Source organism: Muscardinus avellanarius (assembly GCF_963383645.1).
Source record: "Muscardinus avellanarius genome assembly, chromosome: 19".
NCBI lineage: Eukaryota > Metazoa > Chordata > Mammalia > Rodentia > Gliridae > Muscardinus > Muscardinus avellanarius.
Window position 1 is genome coordinate 33817161 of NC_137805.1, and position 19387 is coordinate 33836547.

At 51.5% G+C, this 19387-nt stretch overlaps 1 protein-coding gene across 1 annotated transcript; it reads left to right on the forward strand.

Moving 5' to 3' along the window:
- Window positions 1-2957: 2957 nt before the first annotated feature.
- On the forward strand, window positions 2958-19235 carry PLTP (phospholipid transfer protein; the record flags this gene model as incomplete). The annotated part of the gene is made up of 15 exons (XM_080716494.1): window positions 2958-3072; window positions 3158-3257; window positions 4030-4158; window positions 4914-5069; window positions 6700-6763; window positions 6844-6907; window positions 7580-7671; window positions 11183-11359; window positions 11449-11508; window positions 15022-15186; window positions 15306-15373; window positions 18351-18393; window positions 18498-18561; window positions 18639-18715; window positions 19101-19235. The coding sequence occupies exons 1-15, from the start codon at window positions 2973-2975 to the stop codon at window positions 19233-19235; spliced, it is 1494 nt and encodes a 497-aa protein (XP_080572620.1). The 5' UTR covers window positions 2958-2972.
- Between the last annotated feature and the right edge of the window lie 152 nt (window positions 19236-19387).

Genomic DNA, 19387 nt, shown 5'->3' on the forward strand with positions numbered 1-19387 from the left:
TGCGCCACCACGCCCGGCTTTCAGCACTTATTAGACTTCATCACATTCATTGATTCCTCATGTCTCCTGGAGAGGCAGCCAGCTATAGGTCATCCTTGTTGTACAGCCATGGAAACTGAGGCTCAACCTGGTGCAGTACTTGGGAGGCTGAGACAGGAAGATTGCAGATTCCTGGCCAGTCTCAGCAGCAAGAGGCCCTCCACAATTTAGTGAGACCCTGTTTCAAATGAACAATAAAATAGGACTGGGGGTGTTGCTCAGAGGTAGAACTTCCTTGGGTTCAATCCTCAGTAATACACACATGCACGCATACACACTCATACACACACACACATAATCAATCAATCAACAAAATAAAAAGGAGTTGGGCATGGTGGCAGTGGCACACACTTAAAATCTCAGTACTTGGGAGGCTGAGACAGGAGGATCGCAGGTTCGCAGCCAGCCTCAGCCACTTCGTGAGGCTCTTAGCAACTTAGTAAGACCCTGTTTCAAAATAAAAAATAGGGAAGGGGGTGTACATTGGGGTTGAATGCCTCTAGGTTCAATTCCCAGTACTTCAATAAATAAATAAATAAATAAATAAATAGTTAAGTAAATTGACCTAGATCTAGGGTGCTATCCTAACTTGCCTGGCACTGAGTGCCCAGCAGCAGATTCCAACTGGGGACGGTCCTGAGCAGCTCAGAATTGCTGGTGATCCTAGCCAGATGAATGCCCGGTGCTCAGTACACACTCAGTGGACCTCATTATTTTGTCCTTTCTGTCCATCCCCGTGCCAACCAAGAGCTGGCCAGCGCCTGCCCAGTGCCTTGCCCTAGGTGCCCGGGCCCTGTGGGCAATAGATGGGGGAAAGGCGTGCTATACCTAGCTTCAAGGGCTCACTAAACAGTCCCCTGGAAGGGGCAAACCTCCCTCTGGGGTGATTCCACTGGGCTTTGTGGTCCTGGGCTGATAGTACTTGTTTTTGTTTTTTATTTTTTAATTATTTATTTTTTTGGTGGTACTGAGGGTGGAACCCAGAGGCTTTCTACCTCCAGGCTATACTCCCAGACCTTTTTTTATATTTTATTTGGAAACAGGGTCTCACTAAGTTGCTGAGAGCCTCACTCAGTAGCTGAGGCTGGCTTTGAACCTGTGCGATCCTCCTGTCTCAGCCTCCCAAGCGTGCACCACCACACCCGGCTCAGTTTTTTTTTTGTGTTTTTTTGGTGGTGGTGGTGGTGGTACTGGGGTTCCTGGAAGCCCTTCTATCTCCGGACTACACTCCCAGACCTATTTTTACATTTTTATTTGGAAACAGGGTCTCCTAAGCCAGGGCGCGCCGATCCTCCTGTCTCTGCCTCCCAAGCGCGGGGATTACAAGCGTGCGCCACCACGCCCGGCATTTTTGTTTTTTAGTACTGGGGATGAAAAGCAGGGGCATCCTACCTCCGAGAGACACCCCCAGCCCTATCCTCTCTCTCTCTCTCTCTCTCTCTCTCTCTCTCTCTCTCTCTCTCTCTCTCTCTCTCTCTCTCTCTCTTCTCTCTCTCTCTCTTCAGTACTGGGGATGGAACCCAGGGGCATTCTACCTCCCAGCAACACCCCCAGCTCTATTTTTTATTTTCTTTATTTATTTTTGCGGGTCTGGGGATAAAACCCAGGGGCATTCGAACTCCGAGCTACACCCCCTGCCCTATTTTTTCTTCTTTATTTTGAAACCGGGTCTCACTGAGTTGCAAGGGGCCTAAGTAGCGAGGCTGTCCGCGAACCGCGATCCTCAGGTCTGACTCCCAAATGCTGGGATTACAAGCGTGCACCACCAAGCTCGGCTTCTGATAGCACGTGTTAGGGTTTGCTTTCCAAGGTCCCCAGCTATGTTGGGGGGACTCTATAGCAAAGCCAGGCAAGGAGAAGCCTCGAGCTGTCTGGATGAGATGAACGGGGCACGTGTGCCCCGGGCACTGCTTCTCACCGCGCCCTGGCACAGGCAGAGCCGAGAGGTGGGTCCCATCATCACACCGTCTTGCTGGGTGAGGAAACAGGCCCCGCGTCCGGGGTGAAGACTTTTGCCCAAGATCGCGAGGAAGAGATGAGTAATTGGGCTTTGATGACTGAGCTGGGCAGGCCAGGTCCTGCACTCCCCTCCCTCTTTCGGGGCTCGAGTCCCCCACTCGCCTCAACAGCAGCCTGGCTTGTCACGGGGCTCTGCACAGCCCTCCCACCCTCCTGGCTGCCAGCGTCCCGCCCCGTCCCCTCCCAGCCCCCCGGGAGGAGGGGAAACCCGAGCGAGGAGGGGGGCCAGGGCGGCCCGGCTTATAAAGGCGCTGGACCGCGCCGCTCGCCAGACCCCTCCGCCCGGATCCCCCGCGCAGCCTGCAGCCCACGTGACCGCGCCCTGCCCGCTCCGGCGCTCAGTGAGTCGGGGCGCGCTCCCATCCCACCCAGACCCTCGCCCAGCCGCGTGGCCCTCCACGACAGAGGGCACTGAGATGGCGGGCACCGGGCAGAATCCCTAATGGGAAAGATTTCCGAGCGGGGGAAGTCGGGAGGCCGGGAGTGCGCGGTGGGGCAGGCCACCCAGGCGCGGGTCCCGGGCGACCGCAAGCCACTTCCCAGGAATGTGCGTGCCGTCGTTGTCCTGACGACCAGGAGCCGGAGCCCTGGAAAGGGAGGTTGTTGGGGGGATGGGGTCTGGCCCCCTCAGGTCCCAACTCGCCCGCCACGCGAGGCACGAGGGAACCCTGAGCCCCCGCCCCCAGCCCCCAGCGCCCAGCTCCTCTGGGAGGCAGAGTGCACGTCGCGTCCCCTGGAGTCTCAGCTTCTGCATCTGCCAAACGGAGGCGAGATTCCCGGCTACAAGTTTCCGGATGAGTTATACGCAGGAGAACGGTCCGGGCCAGCCCCTTCTTCTTGTCGGACGTTCAAGGAGTGGGTTTTAGCGGCCCAGGTGACTCCTGTGACCCCATCCATCCCCAGGCCCGCTGGCCATGGCCCTCCTCGGGGCCCTCTTCCTAACGCTGCTAGCAGGCGCTCGCGCGGAGCTCCCGGGCTGCAAGATCCGCGTCACCTCCAAGGCGCTGGAGCTGGGTAAGGCGAGGGAGGGGGCGGGGGCTGGCGGGGTGCGGGCGCCCCGACGGGGTCGCGGGAGCCAAGGGTCTCGCTGCTGCCTCAGTGAAGCAGGAGGGGCTGCGCTTTCTGGAGCAAGAGCTGGAGACCATCACCATCCCCGACCTGCAGGGCAGAGACGGCGGCTTCTCCTACAACATCTCCGAGTGAGTGGGGGCCGGGGGCGGGGCCTCCCCGCTAGGGAGGCGGGGCTGACGGAAAAACGTACGTGATCCCGGGAGACCCAGAGCTGAGCGGGGGACGGGGGCGTGGCCAAGGCGATGGGGTGGGACTTAAGGAGCAGGATAGGGCCCCGCCGATATAAAGGATCCAGGAAGGTGGGCGTGGTCTGCAGGTGGGCGGGGCCAAGAGCTGAGCGGATCCATTGGCTTTGAAGCATGGCCAAAGAGCACCGGAAAGGTGGAGTTGAGCAACTTACCAGTGGAGGAGAGTAGAGTCCAGGGCAGGGGGTGGAGCTAATGGACAGGAGAATTGGGATACAGGGTGGAGTTAAGGTGATGGAGGCAAAGTCAAAGGATTGATTTCAAAGACCCGATAGAGCAACACAGGGGGTGGCGGGGGGGGGGGGGGGGCGGTACCAGCAACAAAATTTCTTAGAGACGGATTTGCTGTGCATGGTGGTGCACACCTGCAGTCCCAGCTACCCAGGAGGCTGAGGCTAGAGGATCGCTTGAGTCCAGAAGTTCTTGACCAGCCTGGGCAATATAGCGAGACCTAGTCTCAAACCAAAAGAGAGGGGTGCTGAAGCTGGCTTTTAACACCTGGGCCTGGAGGAGCTAATCTTCAGCCCCCCACGTTCAAGTTCATTTCACCTGCCCAGGTTCCCTAGCTGGACTGGAAGAGGAGGGGAAGAATTTCCTCCGTGGGTAGGAGTCCCCTCCTCTGGGCCCTAAATCTGACGTAGGGGGGCTCCCACAGGGTGAAGGTCACCGAGTTGCAGCTGACCTCTTCTGAGCTCCATTTCCAGCCCGAGCAGGAGCTGATACTGGACATCGCCAACGCCTCCTTGGGGCTGCGCTTCCGGAGACAACTGTTCTACTGGTTCTTGTGAGGACCCCGCACCCTCAGGGAAGTGGGGTGGCTCAGAGGGGCTGGGGTGCTGCGGGATGTGAACAAATTTCTTAGTTTTTCTGAGTCTCAGTTTCTCTCTCCATATATGAGGAACGATGGTAGCCACTTTGTAAGGGTTGATAGAAGGCTTTGGTAGGCTGCCTGGCAGACTGTATAGTTGACACCTCATTATGAGGTACCCTAGTTGGGCGTGGTGGTACACACCTGTAATCCTAGTACTTGGGGAGTTGAGGAAGGAAGATCGCAAGTTCAGCGACAGCCTCAGCAATGCAGTGAGACTCTCGGCAACCTAGCAAGACCCTGTTTCAAAACATCAAAAGAGCTGGGAGTGGCCGGGCGTGGTGGCGCAGGCTTGTAATCCCCGTGCTTGGGAGGCTGAGACAGGAAGGTCGCACGGGTTTGAACCCAGCCTCAGCTACTTAGTGAGGCTCTCAGCAACTTAGTGAGACCCTGTTTCCAAGTAAAATATAAAAAAGGTCTGAGAGTATTGCCCGGAGGTAGAAAGCCTCTGGGTTCCACCCCCAGTATCACCAAAAAAAAAAAAAAAAAAAAAGAGCTGGGGAGTATAACGCAGAGGCCGAATGTCTCTCAGTCCAGTCTCCAGTAACACACACACACACACACACACACACACACACACACACACACACACTCGAGGCATCATGATCTATGGGGCAGAGGGAGGCTCAATTAAGCTTACAACTGGGTAAACATAACTCTCTTTTTGGCAGGTATGACGGGGGCTACATCAATGCCTCGGCAGAGGGCATGTCCATCCGCACAGGTCTGGAGCTCTCCCAGGACCCCACTGGCCGAATCAAAGTGTCCAATGTCTCCTGCCAGGCCTCTGTCTCCAGAATGCACATGGCCTTCGGGGGAACCTTCAAGTAAGCTCCCACCCACTGCACCCGCGTTGAGCCCCACGGCCCATTCGCCCACTGCTGTGCAAAGTGCAAGGCCTGGAAGTCGGACGAGCTGGGCTCAAGTCTCAGCTCCACATTAGCGCTTCCTGGCTGTGTACAATTGTGTGAGTCACAAGTGTGTCAGCACGCACTTGTAATCCCGGTACTTGGAAGGCTGACACAGGAGGATCACAGGTTCGTAGCCAGCCTCAGCTACTTAGTGAGATCTTGTTGCAAAATAAAATAGGGCTGGGGATGTAGCTGGGAGGTAGAAATCCCCTGGGTTCCATCCCCAGTAAACCCACTACACATATACACCCCAGAGATCATCGTGAGGTTTATTTAATGTCAATATGTGTAAAATATTTAGAATAGTATCTGACATATAATAAATGCCTCTGTAAGTGTTAGTCACTTAGATAAAAGTGGGCCGGGCGCGGTGGCGCACCCTTGTAATCCCAGTGCTTGGGAGGCTGAGACAGGAGGATCCCACAGGTTCAAAGCCAGCCTCAGCTACTTAGTGAGGCTCTCAGTAACTTAGTGAGACCCTGTTTTCAAAAAAGTATAAAATAGGTCTGAGAGTATAGCCCGGAGGTAGAAAAGCCCCTGGGTTCCACCCTCAGTACCACACACACACAAAAAAAAAGTAAATGTGATCATCCCAGTCTTTGGGAAGCTGAGACAGGAGGGTAGGATCACAGGTTCTATTTTTTTTTTTTTTTTTTTTGGTGGTACTGGGGTTCCTGGAAGCCCTTCTACCTCTGGGTTACACTCCCAGACCTATTTTATACTTTTTAATTTTTTGAAACAGGGTCTCAAGCCAGTGGGGCTGGCTTTGAATCAGCGCGATCCTCCTGTCTCCGCCTCCCAAGCGCAGGTATTACAAGCGTGCACCACCATGCCCAGCCCAAGGATCACAGGTTCTAGACCAGCCTCAGCAATTTAGCAGGACTCTCAGCAACTGAGTGAAAATTAACGTGCGCATGCACTGCTGGGCCATGTACTGGGTTCTCAATAATTGGTAGCTCTTAATAACAAAATAATAACAAAGTTCCAGAGTCTGGGCTGAGAAGGGGACTTGGTGCTGGGTGGGACAGAAGAGAGAGTAGATTTATCATTTGGTGGTGATGTGCTCTCCGCGTTTTACTTATTCAGCATAGAATGTTCCAGGCCCTAAGGAGTCAGAAAGCAGCTCAGAGTCTAGCTGAAAGGAACAAACTATTTGTCCTTGGGACTCTGAGAGAAGAACCAAGAAAGTTCTCTGGAGGTTTATTGAGGAGGGCGATCTGTCTGGAGAGACTGCCGGGCGGGAAAAGCATCTGAACGCAGCCAGGGAAAACCCCAGAGCCCTGGGGGTGGAAGAGGGTGTCCCCTGAGCCGCTGCGAGGCGCTGTGGGTGGATTCGCTTGGCGGTGGAGACAGAGTAGCCGAAGCGGTCTTGGGGAGCAGGCTGGAGCGCAGACTGGGGCCTGGATCTCTCATGGAGGAGCTGGGGGATTCAGGCAGAGGCTGAGCAGGCCCTGTCTCCGCCACTTCTCTGGTCTCTTCATTCCTCCTGGACCTGGCCGGGGGTGGACGCAGGGACTGGCCTCACCAGCCTCTGCTCTCCTTGCAGGAAGGTGTATGATTTTCTCTCCACGTTCATCACCTCGGGGATACGCTTCCTTCTCAACCAGCAGGTGTGAGCGGTGGTGGTGGGGTGCCGGGCGGGCCTCCCCTGGCTTTGAGTGGGCCTTGACTCTCGCCCCCCACCTTCCAGATCTGCCCCGTGCTCTACCACGCGGGGATGGTCCTGCTCAACTCCCTCCTGGACACCGTGCCCGGTGAGCTGCCGCTGGGCCAGGCCTGGGGTTGGTGGGGGGCGAGGAGGAGGAGGCGGGGCGTACAGCTGTCAGCAGCATCTCAGAGTAGGCCCCTTCCAAGCCCAGCTGTGGAACAAAACTGGGTTCACATGTGTCGCCAACTTGCTGGGTGACCTCGGGTAAGTGCCCGCTTCTCTCTGGACCTTGGTTTCCTGGCTTGGCAAGCAGTGCCTCCCCCGGGCTCAGCCAGGTTCTCAGAACATGCTTGCCGATTGTCGGGGCACCGTATGGCTTCATCCCCTGGCACTTAACAGGTGCTCAGTTGACACAGATTCCTTTTTTCTAAGAGCTGATCTGTCTTCTGGGACGCAGAGATCTTGTCCCATCAGGCCCAACGCACAGCTCATGGGAAAGGAAGAGCCAGGGAAAAACCAAGAAAGGAGAGGATTCTTTTGCCATTTTGTTTAGCAACTTGATGAAATCCCAAATAGGAGTAATAAAAGTACCGGCTAACATGGTTGAGTGCTTTACTACGCACCAGGCACTAAGTGCTTTCCACAAAAAAACAAAACTGTTCTTCATTACAACCTGTGAGGGGAGAATTGCCATTTTATGGGAGAGAGGCCCAGAGAAGTTAAACACCTTGCCGAATATCACACGGCAGCTTTGAGTGACTCGACCCCCTCTCTGCAGTGCGCAGTCCTGTGGATGAGCTCGTGGGCATCGACTACTCCCTGCTGAAGGATCCTGTGGTCTCCACCAATAATCTGGATCTGGAATTCCGGGTGAGCTGGCTGAGTTGGTATATGTGTGACCTCCGACCGCCTAACCAGATTCCCTCTTCCTCCGAGCGACTGGTTTTGTCTTCTTACACTATAGATGTAGCCGGGCGTGGTGACGCACATCTATAATCCCAGCACTTGGGAGGCTGAGACAGAAGGATCATAGGTTCAGAGGCAGTCTCAGCAACTTAGCAAGGCCCTTTGCAATTTAGTGAGACAGTTAAAAAAAAAATAATAAAAAGCTGGGTGTGGTGGCGCACGCCTGTAATCCCAGCATTCTGGAGGCTGAGACAGGAGGATCATGGTTCATACGTGGCCAGCCCCAGCTACTTAGTGAGGCCCTTTGCAACTCAGTGAGACCCTGTTTCTTTCTTTCTTTCTTTCTTTCTTTCTTTCTTTCTTCCTTTCTTTCTTTCTTTCTTTTTTTTTTTTTGGTGGTACTGGAGATGGAACCCAGAGGCTTTCTACCTCCGGGCTATACTCCCAGACCCATTTTATATTTTATTTGGAAACAGGGTCTCACTAAGTTGCTGAGAGCCTCACTAGGTAGCTGAGGCTGGCTTCGAACCTGTGTGATCCTCCTGTCTCAGCCTCCCAAGTGTGGGGATTACAAGCGTGCGCCACCACGCCCGGCATGAGTCCCTGTTTCTAAATAAAGAATAAAACTAGGGCTGGGGTATAGCTCAGAGGTAGAATGCCCCTGGGTTCCATCCCCAGTACCACAAAAATAAAGAAATAATAATAAAAAATGCATGGTGGTGCATGTCTGTAATTCCAGTACTTAGGAGGCTGAGAGAAGAGGACCGCAGGTTTGAAGCCAGCCTCAGCAACTTAGGGAGGCTGTTGGAGATATTTTTCCTCCGGGACTTGGAGAGTCTTCTTCTGAAAGGACACGGACAGTTGTGGGAGGCAATTGGCAAGTTTATTTAGGGTAACAGGCCCTTATATGTCATAAAACACGAAAGAGCAAGCCAGGGTTTCTCTGGCAAAGGATTGGATGATGGGCGAGTGAAAGAAAAACTAACAGCACTTGAGTAAATATTTTTCAGCTAATCATAAACTTAAGACTACGTGTTGTGCCTAAGAGAACAAACATAGGGTCTGCATTCGGTCATGGGAACCTAAATCAAGAATCCGTGTGCCTAAGAGAACAAAGGGGTCTGCGTGTGGTCATGGCTTTCAGAACAGCTTGTGGACTGGGCCCTTCGCCTAGTCCTCGGAAGACCTTCTCTTCCTGCAGCCAGACCTCACAGGAGGCTATCAGCAAGACCTGTTTCAAAATAAAAAATAAAGTTGGGCCGGGGGTGTAGCTCAGAGGTAGAATACCCCTGGGTTCAACCCCCAGAACAACAATAACAAAAAAGTTGTATGCTCCATAATCTTATTTCATTCTCTCAGAACCCTGTGGACTCTGTGAGTCAGATGCTAACAGGACACAGGCATCCCTCAGTATCTGAAGTGGATGGGGGATTCCAGGATCCCCTCTTCTTTTTTTTTTTTTTTTTTTTTTTTTTTGCAGTGCTGGGGATGGAACCCAGGGGCATTCTACCTCTGTGCAACACCCTCAGCACATTTTTTTTTTTAATCCCAGGACCCCCTTCTGATTCCAAAGTCTGAGAATGCTCAAGTCTCTTATATAAAATAGAATCAACCATGCCGGGCGTGGTGGCACGTACTTGTAATCCCAGCATTCGGGAGACTGAGACAGGAGGATCGCGGTTCGCAGACAGCCTCAGCTACTTAGTGAGGCCCTCTGTAACTTAGTGAGACCCTGTTTCAAAATAAAGAATAAAAAATAGGGCAGGGGTGTAGCTCGGAGGTCGAATGCCCCTTGGTCAAATTTCCATTTCCAGACCCGCAAAAAAAAAAAAAAAAAAAAAGAGTAAACCATGTGGGGTGTGGTGGCGCACGCTTGTAATCCCAGCATTCGGGAGGCTGAGACAGGAAGATCGTGGTTCGTTGATAGCCTCAGCTACTTAGTGAGGCTCTTTGCAACTCAGTGAGACCCTGTTTCAAAATAAAGGATAAAATATAGGGCTGGGGGTGTAGTTTGGAGGTAGAATGCCCCGGGGTTCCATCCCCCGTATAGCAAAAAGAAAAAAAAAATAGAGTAAACCAGGTGTGGTGGTGCATGCCACTCAGGAGACTAGGAGACTGAGGCAGGAGGATTACAGGCTTGAGGCCAGCTTTGGCAGCCTAGCAAGACTCCAGCCTGGTAAAAAAATAAAAAGGAGCCGGGTGTGGTGGTGCACGCTTATAATCAGCTACTTAGTGAGGCCCTCTGCAACTTAGTGAGACCCTGTTTTTTTTTTTTTTTGGTGGTACTGGGGTTCCTGGAAGCCCTTCTACCTCCGGGATACACTCCCATGGGATACACTCCCAGACCTATTTTATATTTTTTATTTGGAAACAGGGTGAGACCCTGTTTTAAAATAAAGAATAAGCTGGGTGTGGTGGCGCACGCTTGTAATTGCTGCACTTGAGAGGCTGAGACAGGAGGATCGTGCATGTTCGAAGCCATCTTCAGCTACTTAGTGAGGCTCTCAGTAACTTAGTGAGACCCTCTTTCCAAATAGAATATAAAAATAGATCTGGGAGTATAGCCCAGAGGTAGAAAGCCTCTGGGATCCACCCCTAGTACCACAAAAATAAAATAAAATAAAATAAAATGGGTCTGAGAGTGTAGCCCGGGGGTAGAAATCCCCTCAGTTCCATCCCAGTACCGCAATAAATAAATAAATAACAAAAAGAAAGAAAGAAAGAAAGAAAGAAAGAAAGAAAGAAAGAAAGAAAGAAAATAAAGAAAAAAATTAGGGCAGGTGGTGTAGCTTGGAGGTCGAATGCCCCCTGGGTTCCATCCTCAGACCTGCAAACAAATAAAAAGTAAAAAAAAAAGTGCTGGGGTTGTAGCTCAGTGGTAAAGTATCCTTGGGTGTGAACCACAGTACTTCCCCAAAGAAACAAAACTGCGTAGTATTTTGCATATAACCTATGCAACCCTCCCATATGCTTAAATCATCCAGATTACTCAAAACAGCTCATGCAATGTAAGCGCTGTACGAACAGTTGTCATACAGTATTGTTTAGGGGAAAATGGCCAGAAAAAGTCTGTACATGCTTGGTACAGGTGCAGTCTTTTTTTTTTTTTTTTTTTTGGTGGATTCTAGGTATTGAACCCAGAGGCATTTTACCTCTGGGCTACACTCCCAGCGCTATTTAATTTTACTTGGAAACAAGGTCTCACTAAATTGCACAGGGCCTCCCTAAGTTGCTGAGGCTGGCTGCAAACCTGCAATCCTATCTCAGACTCCCAAGTTCTAGGATTACAGGCATGAGCCACTGTGTCTTGGCTCTTGCAATACCTTTTAGATGTTAAGACCCCCCCTCCCCAAAACAGTAGTTGAGTGCAATTCCCCACCACCCCCCACAGGCCAACACAGGGCTGTGAACACCTGCTGTCGGTCTGGGTGCCAGCCAGTGTGCCTTGACTCTAACCTTGACCCTTCACTCCCAGGGGTCATTCTTCCCCCTGGCCGAGGGGAACTGGAGCCTCCTCAACCAAGCGGTGGAGCCCCAGCTGCAGGAGGAGGAGCGGATGGTGTACGTGGCCTTCTCTGAGTTCTTCTTTGACTCTGCCATGGAGAGCTACTTCCGGACAGGGGCCCTGCATCTGTCCCTGGTGGGGGACAAGGTACGCCAGGGCCTGTGTGCAGGACGGGCACGAGGCGAGCCGTGATGGAACACCTGATGACCCGTCTCCTTTCTAATTCCCTCGTTCAGGTGCCGCACGATCTGGACATGCTGCTGAGGGCCACCTACTTTGGGAGCATCGTCCTCCTGGTGAGCATTGGTTGAAGCCAGGGATGTGGCCAGGGTTGGGGGACCAGCCACCCTCAGTGAGCTGACCGGTGGAGGGTGGAGGCGGAGGCCCTCAGTGGCAGCCACGAAGGAGACAGAAGGCCTGGCTTCCTGCGAGTGGCCAAGTCCCCTTGCCTTCCACGTCCACCAGGGGGCTTGCAGTTTCCTGCTGCTTGGCTGCCTTCTCAGAGCTGTCAGAGTTTGGGAGAGGACCTAATCCTTGGCATCAGAGCCTTAAGGACAATTCATATATTCTTTTCTTTCCTTTTCTTTTCTTTTTTTTTTTTTTTTTTGCGGGACTAGGAGTTGAATCCAGGAGCATTCTACTTCCAAGCTACACCTCCATTTATTTATTTATTTATTTATTTATTTATTTATTTATTTATTTATTTTTTGTGGTACTGAGTGTGAAACCCAGGGGCTTTTCTACCTCTGGGCTATACTCCCAGATCTATTTTTTTTTGTTTTGTTTTGTTTTGTTTTTGCGGGTCTGGGGATGGAACCCAGGGGCATTCGACCTCTGAGCTACACCCCCTGCCCTATTTTTTATTCTTTATTTTGAAACCGGGTCTCACTGAGTTGCGGAGGGCCTCACTAAGTAGCTGAGGCTGTCCATGAACCGCGATCCTCCGGTCTCAGCCTCCCAAATGCTGGGATTACAAGCGTGCGCCACCACGCCCGGCTCTCCCAGACCTATTTTATATTTTATTTGGAAACAGGGTCTCACTAAGTTACTAAGAGCCTCACTAAGTAGCTGAGGCTGGCTTTGAACCTGTGCGATCCTCCTGTCTCAGCCTCCCAAGCGCTGGGATTACAAGCATACACCACCACACCCGGCGACTAATATTTTTTATTTTTGTTTTTATTTTTATTTTGGTGGTACTGGGGGTGGAACCCAGAGGCTTTCTACCTCCAGGCTATACTCCCAGACCTATTTTATATTTTATTTGGAAACAGGGTCTCACTAAATTGCTGAGAGCCTCACTAAGTAGCTGAGGCTGGCTTCGAACCTGTGCGATCCTCCTGTCTCAGCCTCCCAAGCGTGGGAATTACAAGCGTGCGCCACCATGCCCAGCTCTTATTTTTTATTTTGAAACAGGGTTTCACTAAGTAGCTGAGGCTGGCTGCAAACCCGGATCCTCCTGTCTCAGCCTCCCAAGTACTGGGATTACAAGTGTGCACCATCACACCTGCCTTATATTTTTAAAAATTTTATTTATTTATTGAACTGGGGATTGAATCCAGGGGCATTCAATCCTCCAAAGTCCTATTTTATTTTCATTCATTTATTTATTTTTGTGGTATAGGGGATAGAAACCAGGGGCATTCTAGCTCTGAGTTACTCCCCCAGCCCTGTTTTATTCTTTATTTTGGAAAAGGGTCTCACTAAGTAGCCAAGGCTGGCCATGAACCTGAGATCCTTCTGTCTCATCCTCCCAATTCCTGGGGTTACACAAGCCTGAGACACCAGGCCTGGCTCAGACATTCCTTAATTTCCCTTTGTTTAGTGGAGAGGGGAGGAGTAAGCAACTTTAAATAAACCCTTCAGTTGTTGTTATTTAATTTTTTGTGGTACTGGGGGTGGAACCCAGGGGCTTTCTACCTCTGAGCTATACTCCCAGATCCATGTTAGACTTTATTTGGAAATAGGGTCTCACTAAGTTGCTGAGAGCCTCACTAAATAGCCGAGGCTGGCTTCAAACCCGCGCGATCCTCCTGTCTCCGCCTCCCAAGCGCGGGGATTACAAGCGTGCGCCACCACGCCCGGCTGCATCAGTTGTCATTAAAGGACATGTCGTCAGTTCAGCTGGGTGAATGAGAAGACCTGGGATTTGAGCCTCTGCTTCTGCAAGATGCCAGGCCACTGGAGCCTCCTCCACACTGTCAGTCTCAGGACTCAGTAATGAAGCTGGGTGTGGTGGTGCGTATCTGTAATACTGCTGCTCAGGAGACTGAGGCAGGAGGACCACAAGTTCAAGGCAATTTAGCCAGAACTTGTCTCAAAGTAAAACAATAAAATAGAGCTGGCGGGCGGGTGTAGCTCAGAGGTAGAATGCCCTTGGATTCCATCCCAGGGCCCCCAAACGAGGCCAAACCAAACCAAAATGAGCGTGTGGGACAGAGCAAGCGCTCGATAAACACCAGCCTGTGTCATTATTGCTGTCGGCAGCAGCAGCGTTACCGTCGTGTTTACCGCCAAGCAGTTACCAGCTTGGGCTCGGCTGCCAGACACCCTGAATCTGACTCCCAGTCTGCAATGAATAACTACAGAACCTGGTCAAGTCATTTAGCTGCGTTGTGGCTTGAATTCTCCAGCCTCAGCAATTTAATGAGGCTCTTTGCAAACTAGTGAGAGGGTTTCCAAATAAGAAATAAAACTGGTCTGGTAGTGTAGCTTGGAGGTAGAATGCCCCTGGGTTCAATCCCCGGAACCACACACACAAAAAATAAATAAGTAAAAAGAGCTGGGCGTGCAGTTCAGAGGTAGAATGCCTCGGTGTTCTATCCCCATTACCCAAAAAAAAAAAAAAAAAAACCTAACACATTGGCAGTGTTCAGAATCAAGTAAGCGCTTGAATTTAATACTATTCATACATGGCCCATAAACGAAATAGCACAGGAGGTAGGTTTGCTTTCGAGATGAATATTGAGAAGAAAATATTAAGCCGAGCGTGGTGGCACGCGCTTGTGATCTCAGTACCTTGGAGGCTGAGACAGGAGGATCTGGGTTCACGGTCAGCCTCAGCTACTACTTAGTGAGGCCCTTTGCAACTCAGTGAGACCAAAGGATAAAAAATAGGACTGGGAGTGTCGCTTAGAGGTAGAATGCCCCGGGTTTCACCATCAATACTGCAAATAATAATAATAATAATAATAATAATAATAATAATTAATTAATTTTAAAAAATTAAGGAAGGGAGAAGGAAGAAAGGAGACATTCCTTTTTTTCAGGTACAGCAAGGAGGCTGGACACAGATCAGGAGGGTTTGGGAAGCCATACCAGTCATGTGTTATTGAGCTAAAACCCCAGCTCTCCTTATTTATTTTGAAACAGGGTCTAAATTGCTGCGGGTTTCCTTAAATTGCTAAGACTGAGCCGGGCGTGGTGGCGCACACTTGTAATCCCAGCATTCGGGAGGCTGAGACAGGGGGATCACAGTTTGCTGACAGCCTCAGCTACTTAGTGAGGCCTTCTGCAACTTAGTGAGACCCTGTTTCAAAATTAAAAATAAAAAAAATAGGGCAGGGGTGTAGCTTGGAGGTCGAATGCCCCTGGGTTCCATCCCCAGACCCACAAAAAAAGAAAAAAAGTAAAAAAATGAATTGCTGAGATTGGTCTTAACCCGCAATCCTCCTGTCTCAGCCTGCCAGGTACTGGGGTTACAGGTACCCCACACACCTGGCTACTAGTCCTGGAACTTGTCATCCCCTTCTTCCTGGGGGGGTCAGGGAACAGATCTGAGACCTGACCCACCTTCCTTGCTCTGTCCCCAGACCCCCGCAGTGATCGATGCCCCACTGAAGCTGGAGCTGCGGGCCATGGCTCCCCCTCGCTGCACCATCAAGCCCTCGGGCACCACCATCTCTGTCACCGCCAGCGTCACCATAGCCCTGGTCCCAACCAACCAGCCCGAGGTTGAGCTGACCAGCATGATCATGGTACCGCCCAAGGGGAAGCTCTGTGTATGGTGGCGGGGCTGCGGGAGGGGCACTGTCTGCAAGAAATGGGCTGTGGACCTTTCGAGTCACTAATGTGCACCTGTCGAACTTTCCCACAGGATGCCCGTTTCAATGCCAAGATGGCACTCCGGGGCAAGGCTCTTCGCACGCAGCTGGACCTGCGCAGGTAAGCAGATGGGTGAGGATCCTGGACAGGCCCTTAGGCTCTCTGTGCCATCCATAATGTCTTCAGGATAACCACATCTCCTCCAAAGAACTGCAGAGCTGAAATTGAGCCCTACCTAAGCCACTGGAGAGCGGGGGTCTGTCTTTGTTAGTGCATACAAGTGCCTTTTTTTTTTTTGGTACTGGGGATGGAACCCAGGGCCATTCTATCTCTCAGCTACACCCCCAGCCCTATTTCTTATCCTTTATTTTATTTATTTTCTGGTGGTACTGAGGGTGGAACCCAGGGGCTTTTCTACCTCTGGGCTATGTTCCCAGACCTAATTTATATTTAATTTATATATTTATTTATTTATTTATTTATTTATTTAATTTATTGTGGTACTGGGGTTCCTGGAAGCCCTTCTACCTCCGGGCTACACTCCCAGACCTATTTTTTATATTTTTATTTGGAAACAGGGTCTCTTAAGCCAGCGTGGCTGGCTTCAAGCCTGCGCGATCCTCCTGTCTCCGCCTCCCAAGCGCAGGGATTACAAGCGTGCTCCACCACCCCCAGCCTAAGTCATATTTTCTTTGGAAACAGGGTCTCACTAAGTTGCCGAGAGCCTCCTAAGTAGCTGAGGCTGGCTTCGAACCCGTGCGATCCTCCTGTCTCCGCCTCACAAGCACTGGGATTACAAGCGTGCGTCACCACGCCTGGCTTTTATTCTTTATTTTGAAACAGGGTCTCACCGAGTTGCAAAGGACCTCACTAAGTAGCTGAAGCTGTCTGTGAACTGCGATTGTCCTGTCTCAGCCTCCTGAATGCTGGGATTACAAGCGTTCGCCACCATTCCTGGCTTTTTTTTTTTTTTTCTATGTTGGGAATGGAATCCAGGGCCTCACTCATGCGAGGCAACTACTCCTTCACCACTGAGCTACACCACCAGCCCAGAACATGACTCTTCATTCTCTTGACCCCAGGGGCACGCAGAGCAGTATTAGAGGCAACAGAGTGGCCCAGCAAGGGGCACTGACATGCCTGCAGTCACACAGCAAAGAGAGTAAAATAAAGCTGGGCGTGGTGGCGCACGCTTGTAATCCCAGTATTCGGGAGGCTGAGACCGGAGGATCGCGGTTTGCAGACAGCCTTAGCTACTAGTGAGGCCCTCTGCAACTCAGTGAGACCCTGTTTCAAAATAAAGAATAAAAAATAGGGCAGGGGGTGTAGCTCAGAGGTCGATTGCCCCTGGGTTCCATTCCCAGACCCACAAAAAAAAAAAAAAAAAAAAAAAAAAAAAGACGGTTAGATAAGAATGTGGGTTTTGGCAGAAAACTCAGCACAAGTCTGTGACCTGGAGGCAAGTTATTTTATCTTTCTAAGGCTCATTTTTCCTCCTTGGGCTAAATACAAGGAAAAACATGTACTTGCCAGGACCAGGCTGTCAAATATTGTAGCCACTAATCATGTATGATTTTTTTTTCCTCTCGTACTGGGGATTGAACTCTGGGGCTTTCTACCTCTCAGCTTTCTTTTTCTTTTTTTTTTGCAAAGTAGTAGCTGAGGCTGTCTGCGAACTGCGATCCTCCTGTGTCTGTCAGCCTCCCAAATGCTGGGATTACAAGCGTCTGCCACCACATATGGCCAGCCACAGCAACCTAGCCAGACGGTTTTTATTATTTATTTATTTTTGTGGGTCTGTGGATGGAACCCAGAGGCATTCGACCTCTGATCTATACCCCCTGCCTTATTTTTTATTCTTTATTTTGAAACAGGGTCTCACTAAGTTGCGGAGGTCCTCACTAAGTATCTGAGGCTGTCCGCGAACCACGACCCTCCAGTCTCACCTTCCTGAATGCTGGGATTACAAGCCTGCGCCACCATGCCCGTTCAGACCCTGTTTTTAAATAAAAAATAAAAAGTCAGGCATGGTGGTGCAGACTTGTAATCCCAGCAGCTTGGGAAGCTGAGACAGGAGGACCAGACAGGTTCGAAGCCAGCCTCCTCTACTTAGTGTAGCTCTCAACAACTTAGTGAGACCCTGTTTCCAAATAAAGTATAAAATAAGTCTGGGATTATAGCCTGGAGGTAGAAAAGCCCGAGTTCCACCTTCAGTACCACAAAAACAAAAAATAAAAATAAATAAAAAATAAAAGAGCTGGGGACGTAGCTCAGAGGTAGAATACCCCTGGGTTCAATCTCTAGTACCAAAAGAAAAAAAAATGGCATTTTAAAAATATTTTGCGGGCTGTGGTGGCACTTACCCGTAATCCCAGTACTTGAGAGGCTGAGATAGGAGGCTTGCAGTTTGGAGGCCTGCTGGGAAGTAGAATGTCCCTGGGCTCAACACCCAGTAAAGCCAGGTGTGGTGGCGCACGCTTGTAATCCCCGCTTGGGAGGCAGAGACAGGAGGATCGCGCAGGTTCGAAGCCAGCCGCGCGCGCTGGCTTAGGAGACCCTGTTTCCAAATAAAAATGTAAAAAAAAAAAAAAAATGAATTGGTATTTTGCCGGGCGTGGTGGCGCACGCTTGTAATCCCCGCGCTTGGGAGGCTGAGACAGGAGGATCACGCAGGTTCGAAGTCAGCCTCAGCTACTTAGCGAGGCTCTCAGCAACTTCGTGAGACCCTGTTTCCAAATAAAATATAAAAAAGGTCTGGGAGTATAGCCCGGAGGTAGAAAACCTCCTCTGGGTTCCACCTTCAGTACCACCAAAAACAAAACAAAACAAAAACACCCAGTAAAACATGTGTGTGTGTGCAACACACACACACACACACACACACACACACACACACACACACACACAAGTCCTGCACAGTCTTTGCAGCAGCGTGGCGTAGAAGCACTGGACAAATTAAAATTAGTAGGCCTGGAGGAGTCCCAGAGAGCTGGCTGGAGGAGCGCCCACCTGGGAAGTGTTGGGCCACCCCCAAAACTACAAAGTGGGGTGCGGGGGACTTGGGGCTTCATGACTGCTGGGCTGGCTTTCTTGGCAGGTTCCGAATCTACTCAAACCAGTCTGCGCTGGAGTCGCTGGCAGTGAGTCACGGGGGTCCGGGGTGGTGGCAGGGGTCCAGGGTGGCAGTGGTGCCTGCCGCCTGCCCAGCGCCCACCTGCCGCCCTGTCTTCTCTCCTCCCGCCAGCTGATCCCTCTGCAGGCCCCGCTGAGGGCCATGCTGCAGATCGGGGTGATGCCCATACTGAATGGTACGGGTAGGGATTTAGGGGAGCGGGGAGGAAAGGGCTGGGTGTGCCCAGATTGAGCCAGCCCACCCCCCATACAGAGCGGACCTGGCGCGGGGTGCAGATCCCCCTACCCGAGGGTATCAACTTTGTGCGCGAGGTGGTGACCAACCAAGCCGTAAGTGGGGCTTGCCCGGGAAGGAGGGTGGGGCCCTTGCCTCCCCAGCTTCCCAGGGCCCTGCAGGACCTCGCCCCCTCCTCAGTCTTCACCTTACAGCTTACTAAGGGACAGCTCCCAGCCACCTTTCTTTTGAAACACATCTCTCACCTCTAATCTCTGATCTGTGGAAAGGTCCCCTCCAGGAAGCCCTCCTGGTGTCCACAGGGTGTGCTTCTGCAGTCTGTATTTAGCACCCTTGAATCCTGAGATCCCCTTTGCTTCTCCGCCCCTCTCAATAGAGTGAGAACCTTCAACCAAGGCTCTATCTCTAAACGCTGGCTTTAGTATTGAGTGAACTAATGGATGGATGAATGAATGATACCCCTCTCTACCCACTGCACAGGGCTACCTCACCATCGGGGCTGACCTCCACTTCGCCAAGGGGCTGCGAGAGGTGATTGACAAGAACCGACGGGCCAGTACCCGGGCCCCCCAGGCACCCAGTGCCCCTCCGCCCACCTCAGCGGCTGCTGCGTGAGCGCTGGACCCGGCCCTGGCCGCAGCCACTCAGGACTCAGCCCTCCCCTCCCCTGCCCAGCCTGTAGTGTCCCCCCGGCCCCCAGTACCGCAGAGAAGAGGGGTTCACAACTGTGCCCGATTTAATTCCAGAATCAATCCATCAATTATATC